Source organism: Lutjanus erythropterus, chromosome 1 (assembly GCF_056507025.1).
Source record: "Lutjanus erythropterus isolate fLutEry1 chromosome 1, fLutEry1.hap2, whole genome shotgun sequence".
Taxonomy (NCBI): Eukaryota; Metazoa; Chordata; class Actinopteri; order Lutjaniformes; family Lutjanidae; genus Lutjanus; species Lutjanus erythropterus.
Window position 1 is genome coordinate 28,273,310 of NC_139317.1, and position 16,665 is coordinate 28,289,974.

The 16,665-nt window shown below is 38.3% G+C and overlaps 1 protein-coding gene across 1 annotated transcript; it reads left to right on the forward strand.

The window, feature by feature from the left end:
• The first annotated feature begins 818 nt into the window (after nt 1-818).
• kifbp (kinesin family binding protein) lies at nt 819-11,260 on the forward strand. Its single transcript, XM_084718681.1, has 13 exons — nt 819-1,296; nt 2,230-2,328; nt 3,667-3,746; nt 3,933-3,991; nt 4,275-4,399; nt 4,980-5,073; nt 5,224-5,336; nt 6,813-6,962; nt 7,226-7,300; nt 7,684-7,846; nt 8,321-8,495; nt 8,589-8,774; nt 10,450-11,260. Exons 1-13 carry the CDS (start codon nt 853-855, stop codon nt 10,586-10,588), a joined length of 1,902 nt encoding a protein of 633 aa, XP_084574807.1. The 5' UTR covers nt 819-852; the 3' UTR covers nt 10,589-11,260.
• Nucleotides 11,261-16,665: the final 5,405 nt, after the last annotated feature.

The following is a 16,665-nucleotide window of genomic DNA, read 5'->3' on the forward strand; positions in this document are numbered from 1 at the left end:
GGTACATATTTTACCTTTCACCTGTAGTTTCATTTATCCATCTTGGTTGTTTTGGTGTGAATTGGTGGAGAGAGACTTTGCTACTGAGTTTTTTTTTGTTTGTTTGTTTTTTTTAAAATAATTTAATTATTTTTTTGTGGTACTTTGAGCACCACAAGAGTGCCATCTAGTTCCACTGTAATCAGACAATTCTTAAAAATAATAACTTTAATTATAAAGCACCTTTCATACATAACATGCAACTCAAAGTGCTTTACAGTGTGGCATTAAAAACAACATAGGTAAAAAAAACAAAATAAAGACAAATACATAATAAAACAGCAGTATCGCATTAAAAACAAGACGTAACAGAAAATCACAAAGAAACAGAAAAATAAATAAATAAATAAATAAATATTAAAAAATAAATTCTACAAGATCTAAAGAATTGGCAGACAAATGCAGATAGCAAAAATGACAGACCAGGGTAGAAATGTATTACAGTGACTAAAAGCTTGCCTGATCAAGTAGGTTTTCAGTTGAGTTTTAAAAGTGCCAACAGAGCTCGCATGTCTGAGGTAACTGGGCAGAGTCCTCCAGAGTGTTGGAGGATAGTAGCTAAAAGCGGTTTCCCCGCTTGTATTGTGAGCAATTTTAGGAACAGTTAAAATACCAGCATCGGCAGATCGGAGTGCTCTTGTTGGTTGATACGAGGTTAAAAGGTAAGAAATGTATGAAGGTGCCGTATTATCAAGCATCTTAAAAACTCAAGCGTGTTAGTTATCAGTACAACGTAATTCCAGGAGGTGGCAGTAACGCAGTAGAAAGGACGCACTCGGTTCCAGCGGAAAGACAAAGAAGAAGCCGACCAACATGGCGTCCCTCAGCAGTGATGAGTGGAGAGCTATCTGCGACAAATTCACCAACGCCCAAAACCTTACTGATGTAGAATCACGAAATGACCCCGAAAACGACCCGTTCCGCTCAAAATACAAGGCCAGGGAGCTCCTCAGAGAGATTTACTGCTCGCTGAAGAGTTTCGAGGCCGGCGAAGGCGAAGAGGAGAGCGGCGACCAGCGGCCGACAGAGCCGCCGGTGGACGGGCAGAGGGAGGATGGGTTCGGTCAGGGCTTCAGCGGGGACTCGCCAGCCGGGCTGCGGGCCGCTAAACTCGGGGCTGTGGAGTACTACCTGGGCGTCAACCATGTCGATACAGAGGAGCTGTCAGCCGGACAGGAGCATCTGATGAACTGCATGAAACTACTGGAGAGATGCAGAGTGTCGTGCGAGAATGCGTCGCTGTTTATCCACGTCAGGGTAATGTTGACAAAAACCCAGCTGTGATTAAAACTGACAACCACAACCGACACTCACGAATTTGCTATAATAAAATTATACCTTCATAAAAATGTCAATGGCTTCATCAATAATGCCATTAATTTACATTGGGGCAGGGTTGTTGGCCTTTGAGATACCACCACTCCTCTCCACATGCATTACAGCTGACTTATCAAACTATTGATCATTTGTCGTAACTATTGATATCAGGCGATTATGAAGTAGAGTACATATATAGGGGTTTCTGATATTAGGGAGTTTAAAAAACTACATTGTTATATCATTATATATTTTTCATATTTCCTCTTGTTAATATTAATTGTTTATTTATTTATTGCTCCTTATTGCTGCTTTTTTTCTATTTCTGCTCTGTTTTGCTCTTTATTATCATTAGTCCTCTGTTGTGGGACTAATAAATAATAATAAAGGTTATCTTATATCAACCCGAATCCTCACAAGGATAGATTGAAGTAAAGGTCCAGTGTTTAACATTTATGGTTATTTACTGACAGAACATGGCAGAAATGAAATATTCTATTAATAATAATGTTTTCATTAGTCTATAATTACCTGAAAATAGGATTTGCTGTGTTTTCATTACCTTGGAATAGGGCTGCACGATTTGGTAAAAAAAAAAAAAAAAAAAAAAAAAGTCATATTACGATTATTTTGACTGAAATTGCAATTGAGAGGAAATGATAAGTTTTGAATTACAAATTTCATGTTCAATGAAAACAAGATTAAAGTAGTGATATTTATTGAGGTCTGTATCAACAAACATGTTTTCTTTCATCTGGAGATCAAGATTCTTAAGCCAGATCATCTATGCAGCACTACAGGACCTCATTGTAATGCTGTAATGCTGTTTTCTCATACATTTTTCCTTTATCCTTTGGCTGTTTGTGTTATCAGAACCAGCTGGGCATCCTCTGGGCAGGCCGGGATGAGACGGAGACAGCTCAGGGATTCCTTGAAACAGCAGAATCCATCTATCAACGTTATATGAAGGAGGTGAGGTTTGTGTCCTGTGTGACTGTTTATTTGAAGCTGCTGGTGCAATGACTGACAGATGACAGATAGGACAGACTGTAGCAGAAGAAAACAATCATCACTATGTGAAGAGTGGACACAGAAAAACTGTCAGTCTTCCAGGTTACTGTCTGATTTTTTTTATTATCTATATTCGTCCATCATCTGGGAATTATGATCATGATAAACACTTGATAGGGTATACCATGGTAAGGGTACATTACATACTACCACACTATTAGTATGTCAGAAAAATATATAATATAGTATGTCAAATTTAGCATGCCAGAAATCCAGTTGCATTTTGCAGCATGCCAGCCAGCAGAGAAGGGTCTATTTGCTGTCTTGCAGACAGACACAACATACCCCTTGAGATAACTTCCTGGATTAAATTACTTATTCGAACCCAAACCGCAATGTTTTTCTAAACATATCCAAGCAGCTTTGGTGCCTAAACCTAACCCAGCTGTGACATGTAGTGGGAGTGTCCTGTAGTTCTGTGCACCTGCAGATAGACCTATGTGAGCCAGTGTCTTTTTTCTGGCTATTCTAACTCACAATCCTCTGTGCAGTGGAAGATGCACAATATTGACTGAGTTGCCCAGAGAGCAGAGACAGATGACAGCTCACTATTTTATGCTAACCTGACACGCCAGATGGTTTGTTACACAGAACCATGTAGAATGTTGTCCTTTGAAAGTGTTTGGAAATGGGCAGGCACTTAAAAAAATACTTGGCAGGTGAACCATCTGAAACATAGGAACCATCTGTCTATCATGTCTAAAGCAGGCAGACTTCAACCAGTCAGATCAAACTCAAAAGAAGCCAGTTGGGAGGAGAACGAAAAATCTTTTCCATCAAGAAAAGCTTTTAGTGCCGTTCATTGCTCGTCTTTCAATGAAGAAATTCTCTTCAGTTCTGATATAATTGATGCTATCATAGTGTCTACGCTGACCTATTCAGGAGCTGCCATTATTTGCTTAAGACAAGTCGCTTCCATGGATGCTTCTTGCTGTCATCAAACCTAAAACCATGCCCGCAACTGCCAGTAGTCCCTCCTAGGATGCCGATTAGCTGCACCACTTTTTGTGCAGACACAAACCGATAACTTGAAGTCTGACTAATTGGATTCTTGTTTGATCTCATGAATCCAGCTGCCTCGCAAGTTAAATTCTGTGCTTCTGACAGACGAATTGAACTGACAAGTGGATGTTTTTTTTTTTTGGAGCCAACATAGCCAAGACTGAAAATGACCATGGTCAAATCCTCTTCATCAGCAGCCATGTTTGTTGTGTTTTCTTGTTTTGTTTTTTTTTTCAGGATGGAAGTCCTCCCACTGATATGACAGAATATTTTACTACTGAGGAGAAGCTGCTGACACATCAGGAAAGGACCAAGAGGTAACTTGTAAACTCCTATATCCATACACACACATATGTGCATTTACAGACTTACTGCATGCTTATATGAACGCTGTTGTCCCAAAGGTCAACCCCTGTGTTTAATTGTTATGTTTCTCTATGATGCTCTGCTTTCCTCACACACCTATTCTCCCTGTAACGCTTTCTTCAACTTTCCTTTCTCAGGTTTGAGTTGGCCTACACCCATACTATGTACTATCTTGCTCAAGTCTATAAAAACCTTGGTGAGTCTGATCTTGTTTCAGAACAGAATATTTAGATACTTAAAATTTTAAAAAATATTTGAACAGATACAGAGAACTTCAATTTCTCTGTAATCCATTAACATCCACATTTATCTAATAAGGAGTCTTTTGAAGTTGCTTAACATCCATTGATTTTAGAGGCATCTATCGGTTTCACTATAAATTGAATTTATGTTTATCTATGTGAACATAATGAAGCATAGTCATGTTAATAATATTGCTTTATTTGATTTAATAATAACCAAAGTGTTTTGTCTCCCAGGTGAAACTGAGCGAGCTGCCACCTACTGCCACACTACCCTGCAGAGACAGTTACAGTTAAATCAGTTTAGTCCAATGGAGTGGGCTCTGAACGCTGCTACACTATCACAGTATTACATCACCAAGGTAGGACATTAATTCAGTTCAATTCAGTTTGGTTCAATTCAACTAAGTAATTAATCCCACTAGAGGCAATTCTTCGGATCCTTTGGAGCCACAATAAAAAGATTATTTAAAACATATGCCAACACTTACAATGGTTAAAAAAAACTCCAGAGCATTTAGTAGATGGATTACGGAGAGAATGAAGGTTTGATATAGCGGTTAGTTTCACAGGTAGGTAAAACATAACAGTTCCCTGATGGCAACAAGGAAAATTCACTTGCATGAACAAGTCCTGAAAGAGCCTAGATACTTGCTGCTTTCCAGAGACTTTGCAAAAAGAATTTAGATCTTTTTGTTTCACTCCTATGATCTTTGATAGAAATTGTTTCATTTGCTTAAATATTTTTTTGTGGTTCACATTTTCAGATACTCCACATAGAGTCAAATAACTTTGATTACATGGCTAGGATTCGGGTTGTTACAATCATATTTGTCAGATCTGCTTTAGATATTTACTAGCGCAGTCACAATAGTTTTTTTTGTTTTGTTTTTTTTATATATATAAGTGATGATAGGTGTGTTGTGTGCGTGTGATTTCAAGGGCCGGTACATGGAGGGCAGACATTGCCTCTCAGCAGCTACTGTCATATCAGGATTGGCAGGAGAGGTTCCTTCTGAGGCTGCAGCACAGGAGAGTAAGTATCTTTCAATATCTTGAATTAATATAAATATCAAAATAAACATACTAAGCATACTCCCTCTCACTCCACCCTGAAATATCTGTCATTTCATCCCACTTTACTGTCATATCTTAACATGTTTTTCTCCTTCTCCTTCTGACCCAGGTGAGACTGAGAGTGAGCGCAGGGAAATGCTCAGACAGAAGAGAGCAGAGATTGCAAGATGTTGGATCAAATACTGTCTCAACCTCCTGCAGGATGCTAAGAAGCTGCTAGAGGTACTGTATGGTTGTATATTTGTGTGCACTTTTGTGTGGCTGTGGTTGTTTATAAATTCTTTATACTCAAGTACAAGTCATGAGACTCAAGTGCACACCTCTCATATGAACAGTGGTAGCCTGCAGGAAGTAGTAGGAGTAAAACCCACAAAAACCTCAACTTTATCAGCAGAAAACTCAAAGAAATACAAGTTTGCACCTAAGATGATGCTTTGATATATTTGTTTTAATTGGAAAAGGTAATATCCCAGAGTGTACGTGGACGCTGCTAGTTTTACATAAAGCCCTTTTCCATTTTTCATACATACATATGTGCAGAAAGAAGTATTTAAAAGCCATAGTCCTTTTGAGCCATATCTCAGTCCTCCTTCTTCACTTCTAGGAGTGTACTTTCATGAATACCCCTCCACATGTATAGGTTTAATACATCTATACACATGTGCATCAATATTCACCTGCATAACATCCTACAAATTTGTGCGTGATTCTACTCCAATCTGTCAGCTGTTATGTGTGGAAGCTTACAACTTTGCTATTCTCATCAAGTGAGTACATCTGTCAAACTTAAGGCCCGCTGACCAAATCCGGCCTGGCACCACTATATGTGGCCTGCAAGAGCGTACAGTTCCATGCTGGGTTATTTGGTTTGGTTTGGTTTGGTTTGTTTGTTTGTTTTTTATTACTTTCGTTTCAGAGAACTCTGAGTTTTGTCTCTGAATAATACCACCCTGGCACTTCCAAAATACCATACTAAGTAATATTTTCATTATTTTTATTGAGATTACCACTTTAAAGGTGCTATATACCACATTCACTGCCACTAGAGGTTGCAGTTGGCCACCAGCATCACAGACCAAATTGATTGTCTGGGAGAAAGTAGCATCTGAACACTCACAGCTGACAAAACTCAGATCAAACTGTCAAACTAGTCATCTTGATCAAATATAGACCAAGATTTTGTTACTGCATTGCATATTTCTTGCCTAAAATGTTTTCAGAAACATATTTTAGTGTACTGTTTTGTGTCATATGAGAAAGTTAATCACCAGGCTTCCATGTTGGAAACGGACACAGGGAAGAAAGAGAGGAACTGTTATGCACTAAAAATGAACATAAGGTGCACAGAGTGGGACTCAAATGAACTAAAGTGGATATGTGGCCGGACTAACCGGATAACAACACACACAGAAGTGTGACTTCATTCTCTGCTCAGGACAACATTACTCCACTTTATTTTTACATATAAAATAGTTGTTTGCTGACATGAAGTGAGATTGCATGTTTTATATTGCTGTTTTTGTTGTGGCCAAATCTTGATGGGCATGTTTGTTCAGGTCAAGTATCAGTATATCTGTGTGTTTACCTGCCTAAGTTACTGTTTACTTGTCCGCGTGCTTGTGTGTATTCATGCTTAGATCTACATAATTGTATAGTGTGTGTGTCTTAAAATGTGTTTGTATGTGTTTTTGTGACCAGGACAACATTGGGGAGCTAGATACTGATCGTCAAGAAGAGTTGAAGAGAGCGAGAAGACGTGAGGAGGAGGAGGAAGAGAAGGGCAGGAAGAGTGCTCTGCTGTTTGGCTCTGAGGACACCTTCGACTCCATTGCTAGCATGGAAGAGAAGGTCTGTAGACTGTGTCTGATATCACTGCAAGTGCTGCTAGTAGTTTTTGTTATGATTATCAGTGTTACAGATCGTGTTGTACTGCAGCTTGTTATCAAAAATTATGATTATCTCTGTGCCGTAGCAGCAGAACAACACGATTTTGATCAAAAGCAAAAACAATTGAGAACAAATCTGATAAGAAATCTAGATTTAAGATTAATGTGTCACCAGAGGGTGCCATTGTAGAGATGTGATCAAACACTGTGCTTTCTGCTCTACAGGTGCTCTGTTTGTTCCCACTGGACTTCACTGAGGCCAGAGCTGTGTTTCTGGTGGGACAGAATTATGTCACACAGGTACACACACACACACACACACACACACACACACACACACACACACACACACACACACACACACACACACACACACATACACACTGGGTTGGACAGATTCATGTCATCAACTTAGAGATTCCTATACATGTAAACAGACACACAGAGCAGTGGGGTCCTGCTGATGTTAGCTTTCCAGCTGATAAGTGCATATTAAAATGAATTTAATATGGAACAATTTTAATTAAAATAAATCTGTTTATATATTAAAGAAAGAGATGCTTCTGGGCATCTGTGTGCTATTTGTGTTCACCTCAGAGTACACAAGAGTTGGAAACTCAATATATAGTTTCGACTGATAAACACAGTAAACTGTCCCTCCATCTTTCGCCTCACTCTTGCAGGCCAAGGAGTACTTCCAGATGGACGGTTATGTGACGGACCACATAGAGATCTTGCAGGATCACAGCGCTTTGTTCCGGGGCCTGGCTTTTTTTGAAGAGGATTTGGAGCGACGCTGCAAAATGCACAAACGACGAATTGACATGCTTGAGCCGATCTGCAATGGTACTGCTCTAACTTTGTCCTTGAGTCACAGGGTTTTTTATAACCCCTTGAGATATACCATCTTGTTTGGAAGGGGTCCTTTTCATCTATGAGACAAGAATAAACTAAAGATTTGGATTTAATGCTTTGATGAGTACCAACAGTCAAAGTGTGCGATTTAGTTTTATTAAGTATTGTACTTATTAGCTTCAAGCCAGTGTAATAGCGTATAAAATAATTATTTTTTTTCACAGGCATCCTTGTATGACAGCACATTGTTTTCTGTTATGACAATAAGAACTGAACCAAAGTAAAGACATACATGACAGACCAAAGTCAAGTTTCTCTTTTTGAAGAAACTTTTGTCTCTTTGAATATTATCATAGGATTGAGTACAGTACAAAAATGATAAAACAAAATAACTTGTCAATTTTCAACCTCAGTGTCCGTGCAAGGTGACATCATTGATTAATCTGATTGTCTGTTTCTTCACAGACTTGAATGCCCAGTACTATCTATTGATCCGCAGACAGTTGATGTTTGAGTTGGCTGAGACCTTCAATGAAATGATGGACCTGAAACTGACGCTGGCCAACAGACAAGCAGATACACAATCTCTGGACAACCACACCATCAAGAAATTCAACAGTCTGTGCTCTGCCTCTGCCAAGTGAGTGTAAATATTTGTGTGGATGACACGTGTATCTGTGCAGCTCCATTTATTCAGTCTAAATTGTTTGAAATCCTTTGTTCTCTTCTCCAGATATTTCCAGATGTTCCTCGACTCTCTGTGTTCTCCAGAGGGGAAGTTTCCGGAGCACCTGGAGGAGGAAGTGCTGCGACCAGCACTGGTGGCCCGCTTCAGGGTGGCCCGACTCCACAGCCGGCTGATCTGCCCTATACCCTCTGTTCAGCTGGACAACCTCAACAAGTCTCTGGAAAACTACAAGTATGAATATATATTTGTTGAAGTTAAGAATATTTGATGTAGGGTTGTATGAGGACGTCATGAACTTCAAGCGATAGTTCACCCAAAAATGAAATTTCACTCAATATCTACTCACCCCTGTACTGATGTGAGAATGGGTGAAGATCTCCAGTTCACAAAACACTCCCAGACCTTCAGTGGAAAATTGCGTTGCAGGCAAATCCAGTACAATTGAAGTAACTGTGACCAGTTTTAAAATGTAAAAAAGAACACAAAAAAACATAAAATGTCTCCATACTGCTCATGTAGTATAATCCAAGTGTCCGTTAGCCGCGACATTAAAATTTGACCCAAAAAGACGCCATTTACACCATGTTTTTAGCCTAAATGTCAACTGTAGCCTCTCCACTTGCACACACCTGAAGCAGATACACAGGCTCTCGCCCAAGCGGTGCGAGACGAGATATACGAGATCTTGCAATACCTTCACATCTGTGTTTACATGCTACCTGGAAGCGACTCAACAAAAAGAGATCTGCTCAGAAATAGTGACTTCTTACGTGCACAGTTGACTTCCCAAACTTTCAACAAAGAAGAAAATGTCAGAGGACTTCAACATAGAAGAGGAACATTATTTCTTTGCTGCAGCTGCGCCACTTCGGCGAGAGCCTGTGTACCCGATCTTGAGTGAAATTTCATTTTTGGGTGAACTGTGGTTTTAAGGAATCAATTCCGTTAATTGTGGCAGTGGTGCTGTAGATATCATTAGCAGCAATGCCCAGTCTGCAGGAGAAGCCGGATGTAGCTACATATGCATATTCATGAGTCCTTGAATACTAAATGAAGGCAAAGTATAAAGCTATATGTAAGACATTTTAACAAGGTATTTGAACTTATTCCAGAAAAACATTCCAGACAGAAGTTATTACTTCTTGCAGAGCATTTTTTTGGAGAAGAAGAGAGGGACACCAGCACAGAAGCTAAGCAATTTACTGTTGTGGACAAAGTTAGCACAAAATACACATAAAGAAGTCCACCTTGAAAGAAAAAAATCAATATCAGTTTAAATGTACACTATATTCAGCATATCGCTTTACTCCGTCCATCAGACAGCCCTTTCTGACGGGAAACCGCCATAATATAAACCAAATACCACTCTCTCCAAACCAACCAAACTCCATAGGTGAAATCAGTCATTTTATCCCACAGAACATCAGAGTTACTGGTCTACCGCTGACTTTGGTGAACCTGAAGTATGCTTTTAAAACACCAGAGTCACCTAAGAACACAAATGAACAGATTGAGTAGCAGTTGATCAGCAACTCTGATGTTTTGAGAGGTAAATATTTGGTTGGTTTGCAGAGAGCCATGTTTGGCTTAACGGCGCTTTTCCATCAGAAAACTGGGGCATGCTGACTGGCATCTACTACAGGCAATACAGGCTATTGGTAAGTACCTCACATATCCCCACATCAAATAATCTGAACTACCCCATTAATTTACGTTGATACATCCAAACACTTAAGATAGAAGCATAAGGAAAACAGAATCAAAGACAAATGTACTGAGTGCAAAAGAAGATTTATATAATGAATGGAAGAGGGCGTGTGCTCTACAGTCTACATGCTCCCAGCCTCCATGTTGCTCATCTGTACAACATGTTAACCATCACTGTCATCCTCCACCTGCTGTCTAGATACGTGGCGCAGTATTGTGAGGCCCATCCCGAGGCAGCAGCCGCCGTGGAGACAGAGCTGGAGCTGAGTAAGGAGATGGTCGGCCTGCTCCCTCTCAAAATCAATCGCCTTAAAGCAAGGATGGCAGCAAACAACTGAAGGACGTTGCTTTTTACTGACTAGCTTGTTGGTTGACTAATAGTGTTGAAATCCAAACGAGCTAATCAATCTAAATCTAAATTTACCATCTTATAGCCAATGGACACTCCCAACAATTAGAGAGACTGGATGTCAGATTGACTGACTTTCCTGCTTACTTGTATTGGTGGTGGCCTTTTTTCTGTGCAGTAGGCATGCTGCTTTCACGAGACCTTTTAACACATTACATTCTGTACAAATGTGCTCTCTGTGTAGTAGAATGTGAGACCAATTTATGTCAAAATTATTCAGATTACACATCAAATATACTCTTATCAAAATTAATGTGAAAATGTCTGATTCACACTTGTATTATATTGTTAATCATATTGGTTTTCATTTAATGTGAATGTGGCTTATTTTTTCTTTGAATCTGTTACTTAATGTCTCTGCCGGTAAAACAAATGTGTAGGCCTGCTGTGGTTATTTTAACCATGGTAATAACAATAGGAAAACAACTGTCCCAGTGACAGTCATTAAGTGGACTTTACTAGACATCATAATCTGCATGGTGCCAGTTTCATCCAGTTGTATTTTCTTCCCGTCTCTGATGAATCTCAATGTTTTATGTGCTGTACATATTGTATGTAATGATAATAAACTAATGAAGTAATACACCCTTATGTCACAATACCAGAATGTGCTTTTTTTTTTACTTAAAATGAGTAGCTGGGTGTAAAATGGGTCCTCAGTCTTTTCTCTGGTATGTCCTCATGTAACAGAAGGATAGAGGCCAAAATGATCTCAATTTGTGGCGCTGATGAGTTTAAGAACCTTTCTCCCAGGCTATTAAATTGCGTCATGCAGAGAAATGTCTAAAACAATGTAAATAAAAACAAATTATTGGTTCTATAAAAGTTACAGTAAACTATTCCAGTGTACATCCTTCATGTCTATGTATGGCATTGTTGTGTACATTCATCACATTGTGTAGCTGAGTGAAAACTCATACGTGTGAATTTTCAGATTTGGTCGTGTGTTTTTGTAAAGGGACGCATTTGCAGCAGAGATCAGATGTATGTGTGCTGATGCATGACCGATTTCCAACTAACCATGACTTCATGCAACAGTGCCTGACTCTGCTACTTCCTGTCTGAGGATATTACGGCTTTGTGGTGAAGACATACTACTGCTAGTCTGGTGACACCATGGTGACTGACAGAAACGATTGATCACCATCATAGCCATCTAAATGGTATTATAAATTATTTGTAAATGGTTTACAGTTAGGTTATTAATTAGGTTGTGAACACTTTGTAAATCATTAATACAGAGGTATAAAGTTATAACACCGTTTTCAGACATCGATGTGGGCTCACTATTTGGCAAGTTACTGATTTTGCATTTATTAATGACTTACAAGCCTTTATATTTGGCAAAAAGGAGCCTTATTGTAAAGTGCACAACTCATCACCTTTTATTAATAACTTACTAATGCAATCTATAAACAATGTTTTATCTATAAAAGAAGGTTCAATGACGGCACATTTTAGACAGAAATAAATATCTTGTGGTAATTTCATTATTATCAAAAGAATTTATTCATCAACTGAAATATATCTATGAGAGAGGGACTAGATATATCTCTTACGATGTTTATTTAATAATCACTATGCAATAAAAACAAGAATTTATCCATAACAGGGTGGACATATTTTGCAGTTTTATTTTAAAAAAAAGTGCTGGAGCTTGGACAACATGCATTTTTCACAACCTAAGGTTTACTCAATACAGAAAATATGAAGTTACCTGGAAAATTTTTGCTTTTTCTTTGGAAACTGAAGTATCAAAGACACTGTATGGCGATATTGATCCATTTATTGTAAAATGGTACCGTTCTGGCAACCCTTTCACTTACTTCTGCATGGATATACAGATAGATATAAAAAAGGAAATAGAGAAACATAGCTAAAGGCAGAAGCTTCCATTAACGCAACCAATTAGTTTTTCCTTTAATTTGTCACTCATCTCCACCCATCTGCGTCTATTAGTCCAATATGTGAAACAGGTCACATGGTTTCTCACATAAAGCCTTTATTACAGTAGTTTATCCATCAATACATCAGAAATTTGTGTCAGAACTTAAAGAGAACTGACTGATCAGGGTAGTTTTACAAATTAATGTCATCAGATAATGAACACAGCCAACCAACACAGCCTCCCACACACAAACAGACATGCAGGTCAAAATACTGATTGTGATGTAAGTTGTTGTCATAAAAAATATTTGTGGGTTCTTCAGGTTATGGAAGCTATTTCAGTGCATGAAAACCTGCAATTCCTGCTTTCAATCATGCTCCCACAAACTTTCTGCTACTTGTCAAAACGTGTATTAGCATACCTGCTCAGCACATGACGCTTGAAACTAATTTGCTGTGAACTGTGCCACGAGAGCTTACTGGAAAACCCACCCTGACACAAAATCCACCCACAGGATCTAAGTTTAGGATTACTGTCATATTCATATTTGCATCTCTCAACAGTCTGTAAACTAAAACTCCTGGAACTGGAACTCTTTTTTTGTGGATTTTACACCATTTTGTGGATTTCTTGTTTTGCAGATGTGCCTGCTGGAAAATCAGGTGACCTGCAGGTGCTGGTTGCAATTTATATACATTCATTCATATATGTGATGCACAGACATTCAGTGAGTTGAACATAAAATGACCTTAAAACTTAAATGTTCATCTTTTTGGATAATTCTAAATGTTTAATTTCGGACCTGTTTCTGATTGTTTCTGATGCTGTTTGTATGTGTTCGTATGTGACTGGCTGTGTTTGCTCTGCATCCTATTCCTGTACTTATTTCTTCTGCTGTAAATCAGAACCAGAAAAACTTTATTGATTCCCAGAGGTGAACTGGGTTACATTACAGTTCCATTTAAGAATACAAGTATCAGCATCAAGAATATTAAAAATAATATAAATAATATGTATGTAAAAATATGTAGATTATACTACAATATGTAACAGTATATACTGTACATAGAAAAAACAGAATATAAAAAATGTGGGGGTGCCCTGTGGCGTGGTTGGTGGAGCAAATGCCCCATGTGCTCAGTCCTCTGCCACGTCCGCCGGTTCGATTCCCACCTGTGGCCCGTTTGCTGCATGTCGTCCCCTCCCTACACCCTCTCCTGTCTGGTCCTCAGCTGGTCCTATCAAAATAAAGGCAAAAATGCCAAAAAAAAATTCTTAAAAAAAGAAATTTTTAAAAAATGTAAAAAGAAAACACATACTACAGTATATAACAACAGTGGACATGAACAGTAATGCTTAAAAACTGGGCAAAGGCTTAAAAGTGTGTTAAAGAGCAAAAATATTCTAAATATATAAATAAATCTTATAAATATATGTAAGTATGCATTTAAGCTTCTCTTATGAAAGAGATCTTAATGTCAATAAGATTACACTATTCAGCAAAGGTTAAGATAATGATAATAATTTTCCAGGAGATTAAATTGCTGACATAAAATATATTATTTTTACATTTTCACAATTGCTATCAGTAGAAACAACTGATGCAAATATCAAACGATCGCGTCCTGATTCAACTTCTTGGAATCAACATCACAAGCCACGGACAGTTTCCCAAATAGTCTGACATTTACTGAGTATGTGAAAGAAAAACTGATTACATTAGCTTTTTGTGATCAGCAGTCACTGTTCAACTTCCCCTCACAACCGTCGCTGTAGAGTCAAGTGCGCAGTTTGGAGAAATGATCCCCTAGTGTTCACATAGATGTTAACGACTGTGTGTCTTTGTATGTGTGTTTCTGAGAGTGTGAAAATGCTGCTGCCTCCACTGTCATAAACTCTGGTTACTTAGACAATAGACCAGAATCCCACATAATGTGAAGGGGTGGGGATGGAAACCAAGCTGACTATAAAACTGACTTTTTATAGATGCAGCAGCGCACTGGCTGCTGCAGGGAAACATGTCAAACATAACATGTCAGATATTAGTGATTGTATAGGTGTAGTGTTTTAAATTGAGTGCTGCAGAGGACAGAGTGTTGACTAGAGATGTATTGCATGTGCAGTGATGTGTGTAAGAGGGTATATGTGCATCATAAATATGTCACTTATATTGTGTGTGTGTGTGTGTGTGTCTGTGTGTGTGTGGAGGCGAGGCTGGGCAGGCTAGTGTGTCATTTCCTGAGGGAAAATGATAGCAACTGATGTTACCACTTCCTGCAGCATCTTACCGATGTGTCAGCTGAAACAAACAGCTTTCTCTTCTTCTCGTCTTCTCCTCTTTTCTGATATATACAAGACATAGGCAGGAGTACACAGAGGAAGAAGAAGAAGAGGAAGAAGAGAAGTACACAATAACAACAAAGCGAAGAATTCAGTACTGTTCAGTGTTCTGTTGTAGAAGAACTCGACAAATATTTGACACAGAGTGCTAACAGTAACACACACGCAAACAGGTCACTGGGCCACACTGAACCAGAAAAAGGCCAATCAAACGTCATAAACCAGAATTTGTCACACAGTCTTACACACAGCTCTTTCTGGCTCCACACATCCCACACAAGGAGAGAAATCAAATGTGAAAAAGTATTATGACAAGAAAAAAGAGACGATGGAGAAGTACCGAAACATTTAAGATTTATTAATAATGACAATTTATTTTTGTTTTCATTTATTTCTAAAAATAAAATAGCACTGACTGAGTGTTAGTTTAGCTTATGTACCATAAAGAAAAGCTGCACTGTGCCTCACTACTACCTGCTGATAAACGTTGTAGTGAGATGATGTGATGTTAAACTGCTGATTCTTACAAAATGTGACAAAACCGCAATCATTATCAGCACAGTTCCTCCCAGCACTAGAGTTTGTAGCTCTAAAACGACACTTATAACTGATGAAAACAACGCTCATTAAAAATTCAAATATTCATGAACTGAACCCTGCAGACCTTTCAGCTAGACCATCAATATAAAAGCATGTTGTGCAGACAAACAGAACCTTGATGTTTAAATCTAGTTAAGACATTTTTTTCAGTATGTTGCTAGTAAATATGGGGTTCAATAAATTGTAAATTTCTATTTTATGTTATGATCTAGCTTTTAAAAATGTGTTTGAATATTTAATTCAATATAGAAGTGATATTTACAATAGACATTGGATTTGTTTCCTAATGATGACACCACTGAGGGCCAAGAAATACTGAAGTTCAAGACATGTGAAAGCTATACCCTTTACCACTTTGAAATTATAAAATTATCTAAAAGTTATTAGTCTTCTCTCCTTTTTGTTTTGTCTGTCCATTTTGATTATCACCATACAACCTAACTCTCCTCAACATGAAATATGACAGCACTCCACAGAACATAGCTTATAAATAAACCAAGCCACAAACTAATTGACAATATTGTTTACTATTTAGAATATCCTGGTTTTACTTGAAAAACATTCCTACATATGTTTTCTGGTGCTCACTTTTTTATCAAAAGAAAGGAAAACACCTGCACTGGAAAAATTGGATGTTTTTCTTTTTTAATTTATTGGAAATTGACAGCAGCGAACCACCAACATTAACACTTATTTGACATCACATGCACATACCGTTGCATGCTTTAAACATGAGTCACAACTCCTGACTTTTTATTTTCATGGATTCCTCTTCCAACACCTAGACCATCTTGAGTAACCTCTGAGTCATCATAAATAGAGTTAATCTTATAAATGCACTACATGTGCCCGAGGCACCAGCGGGACATACCAGGTGTTGACTGCTGAAATGTCTCGACTTGTGTTTACCAGTACAGTCTGACATCACAGACAGAAAAACAGAGATACACACAAACGTGAGACAAGTGGTGGAGGAGGAACCTCCATCTTCTAAAAGTAGCAATACTACAGTATACTGTAGGTCATACTGATCAATTTAGCAGAGTAAAAGTACAGAAGTAGTAATAGAAACATGTACTTAAAAGTAAATTACTTGTTCCTTTTTGGATTGTTTTATTCGTCTCATTTATATTATCAAGTCAAGTGGAAGCAGCATTATAATGTGGTTAATGACAAGC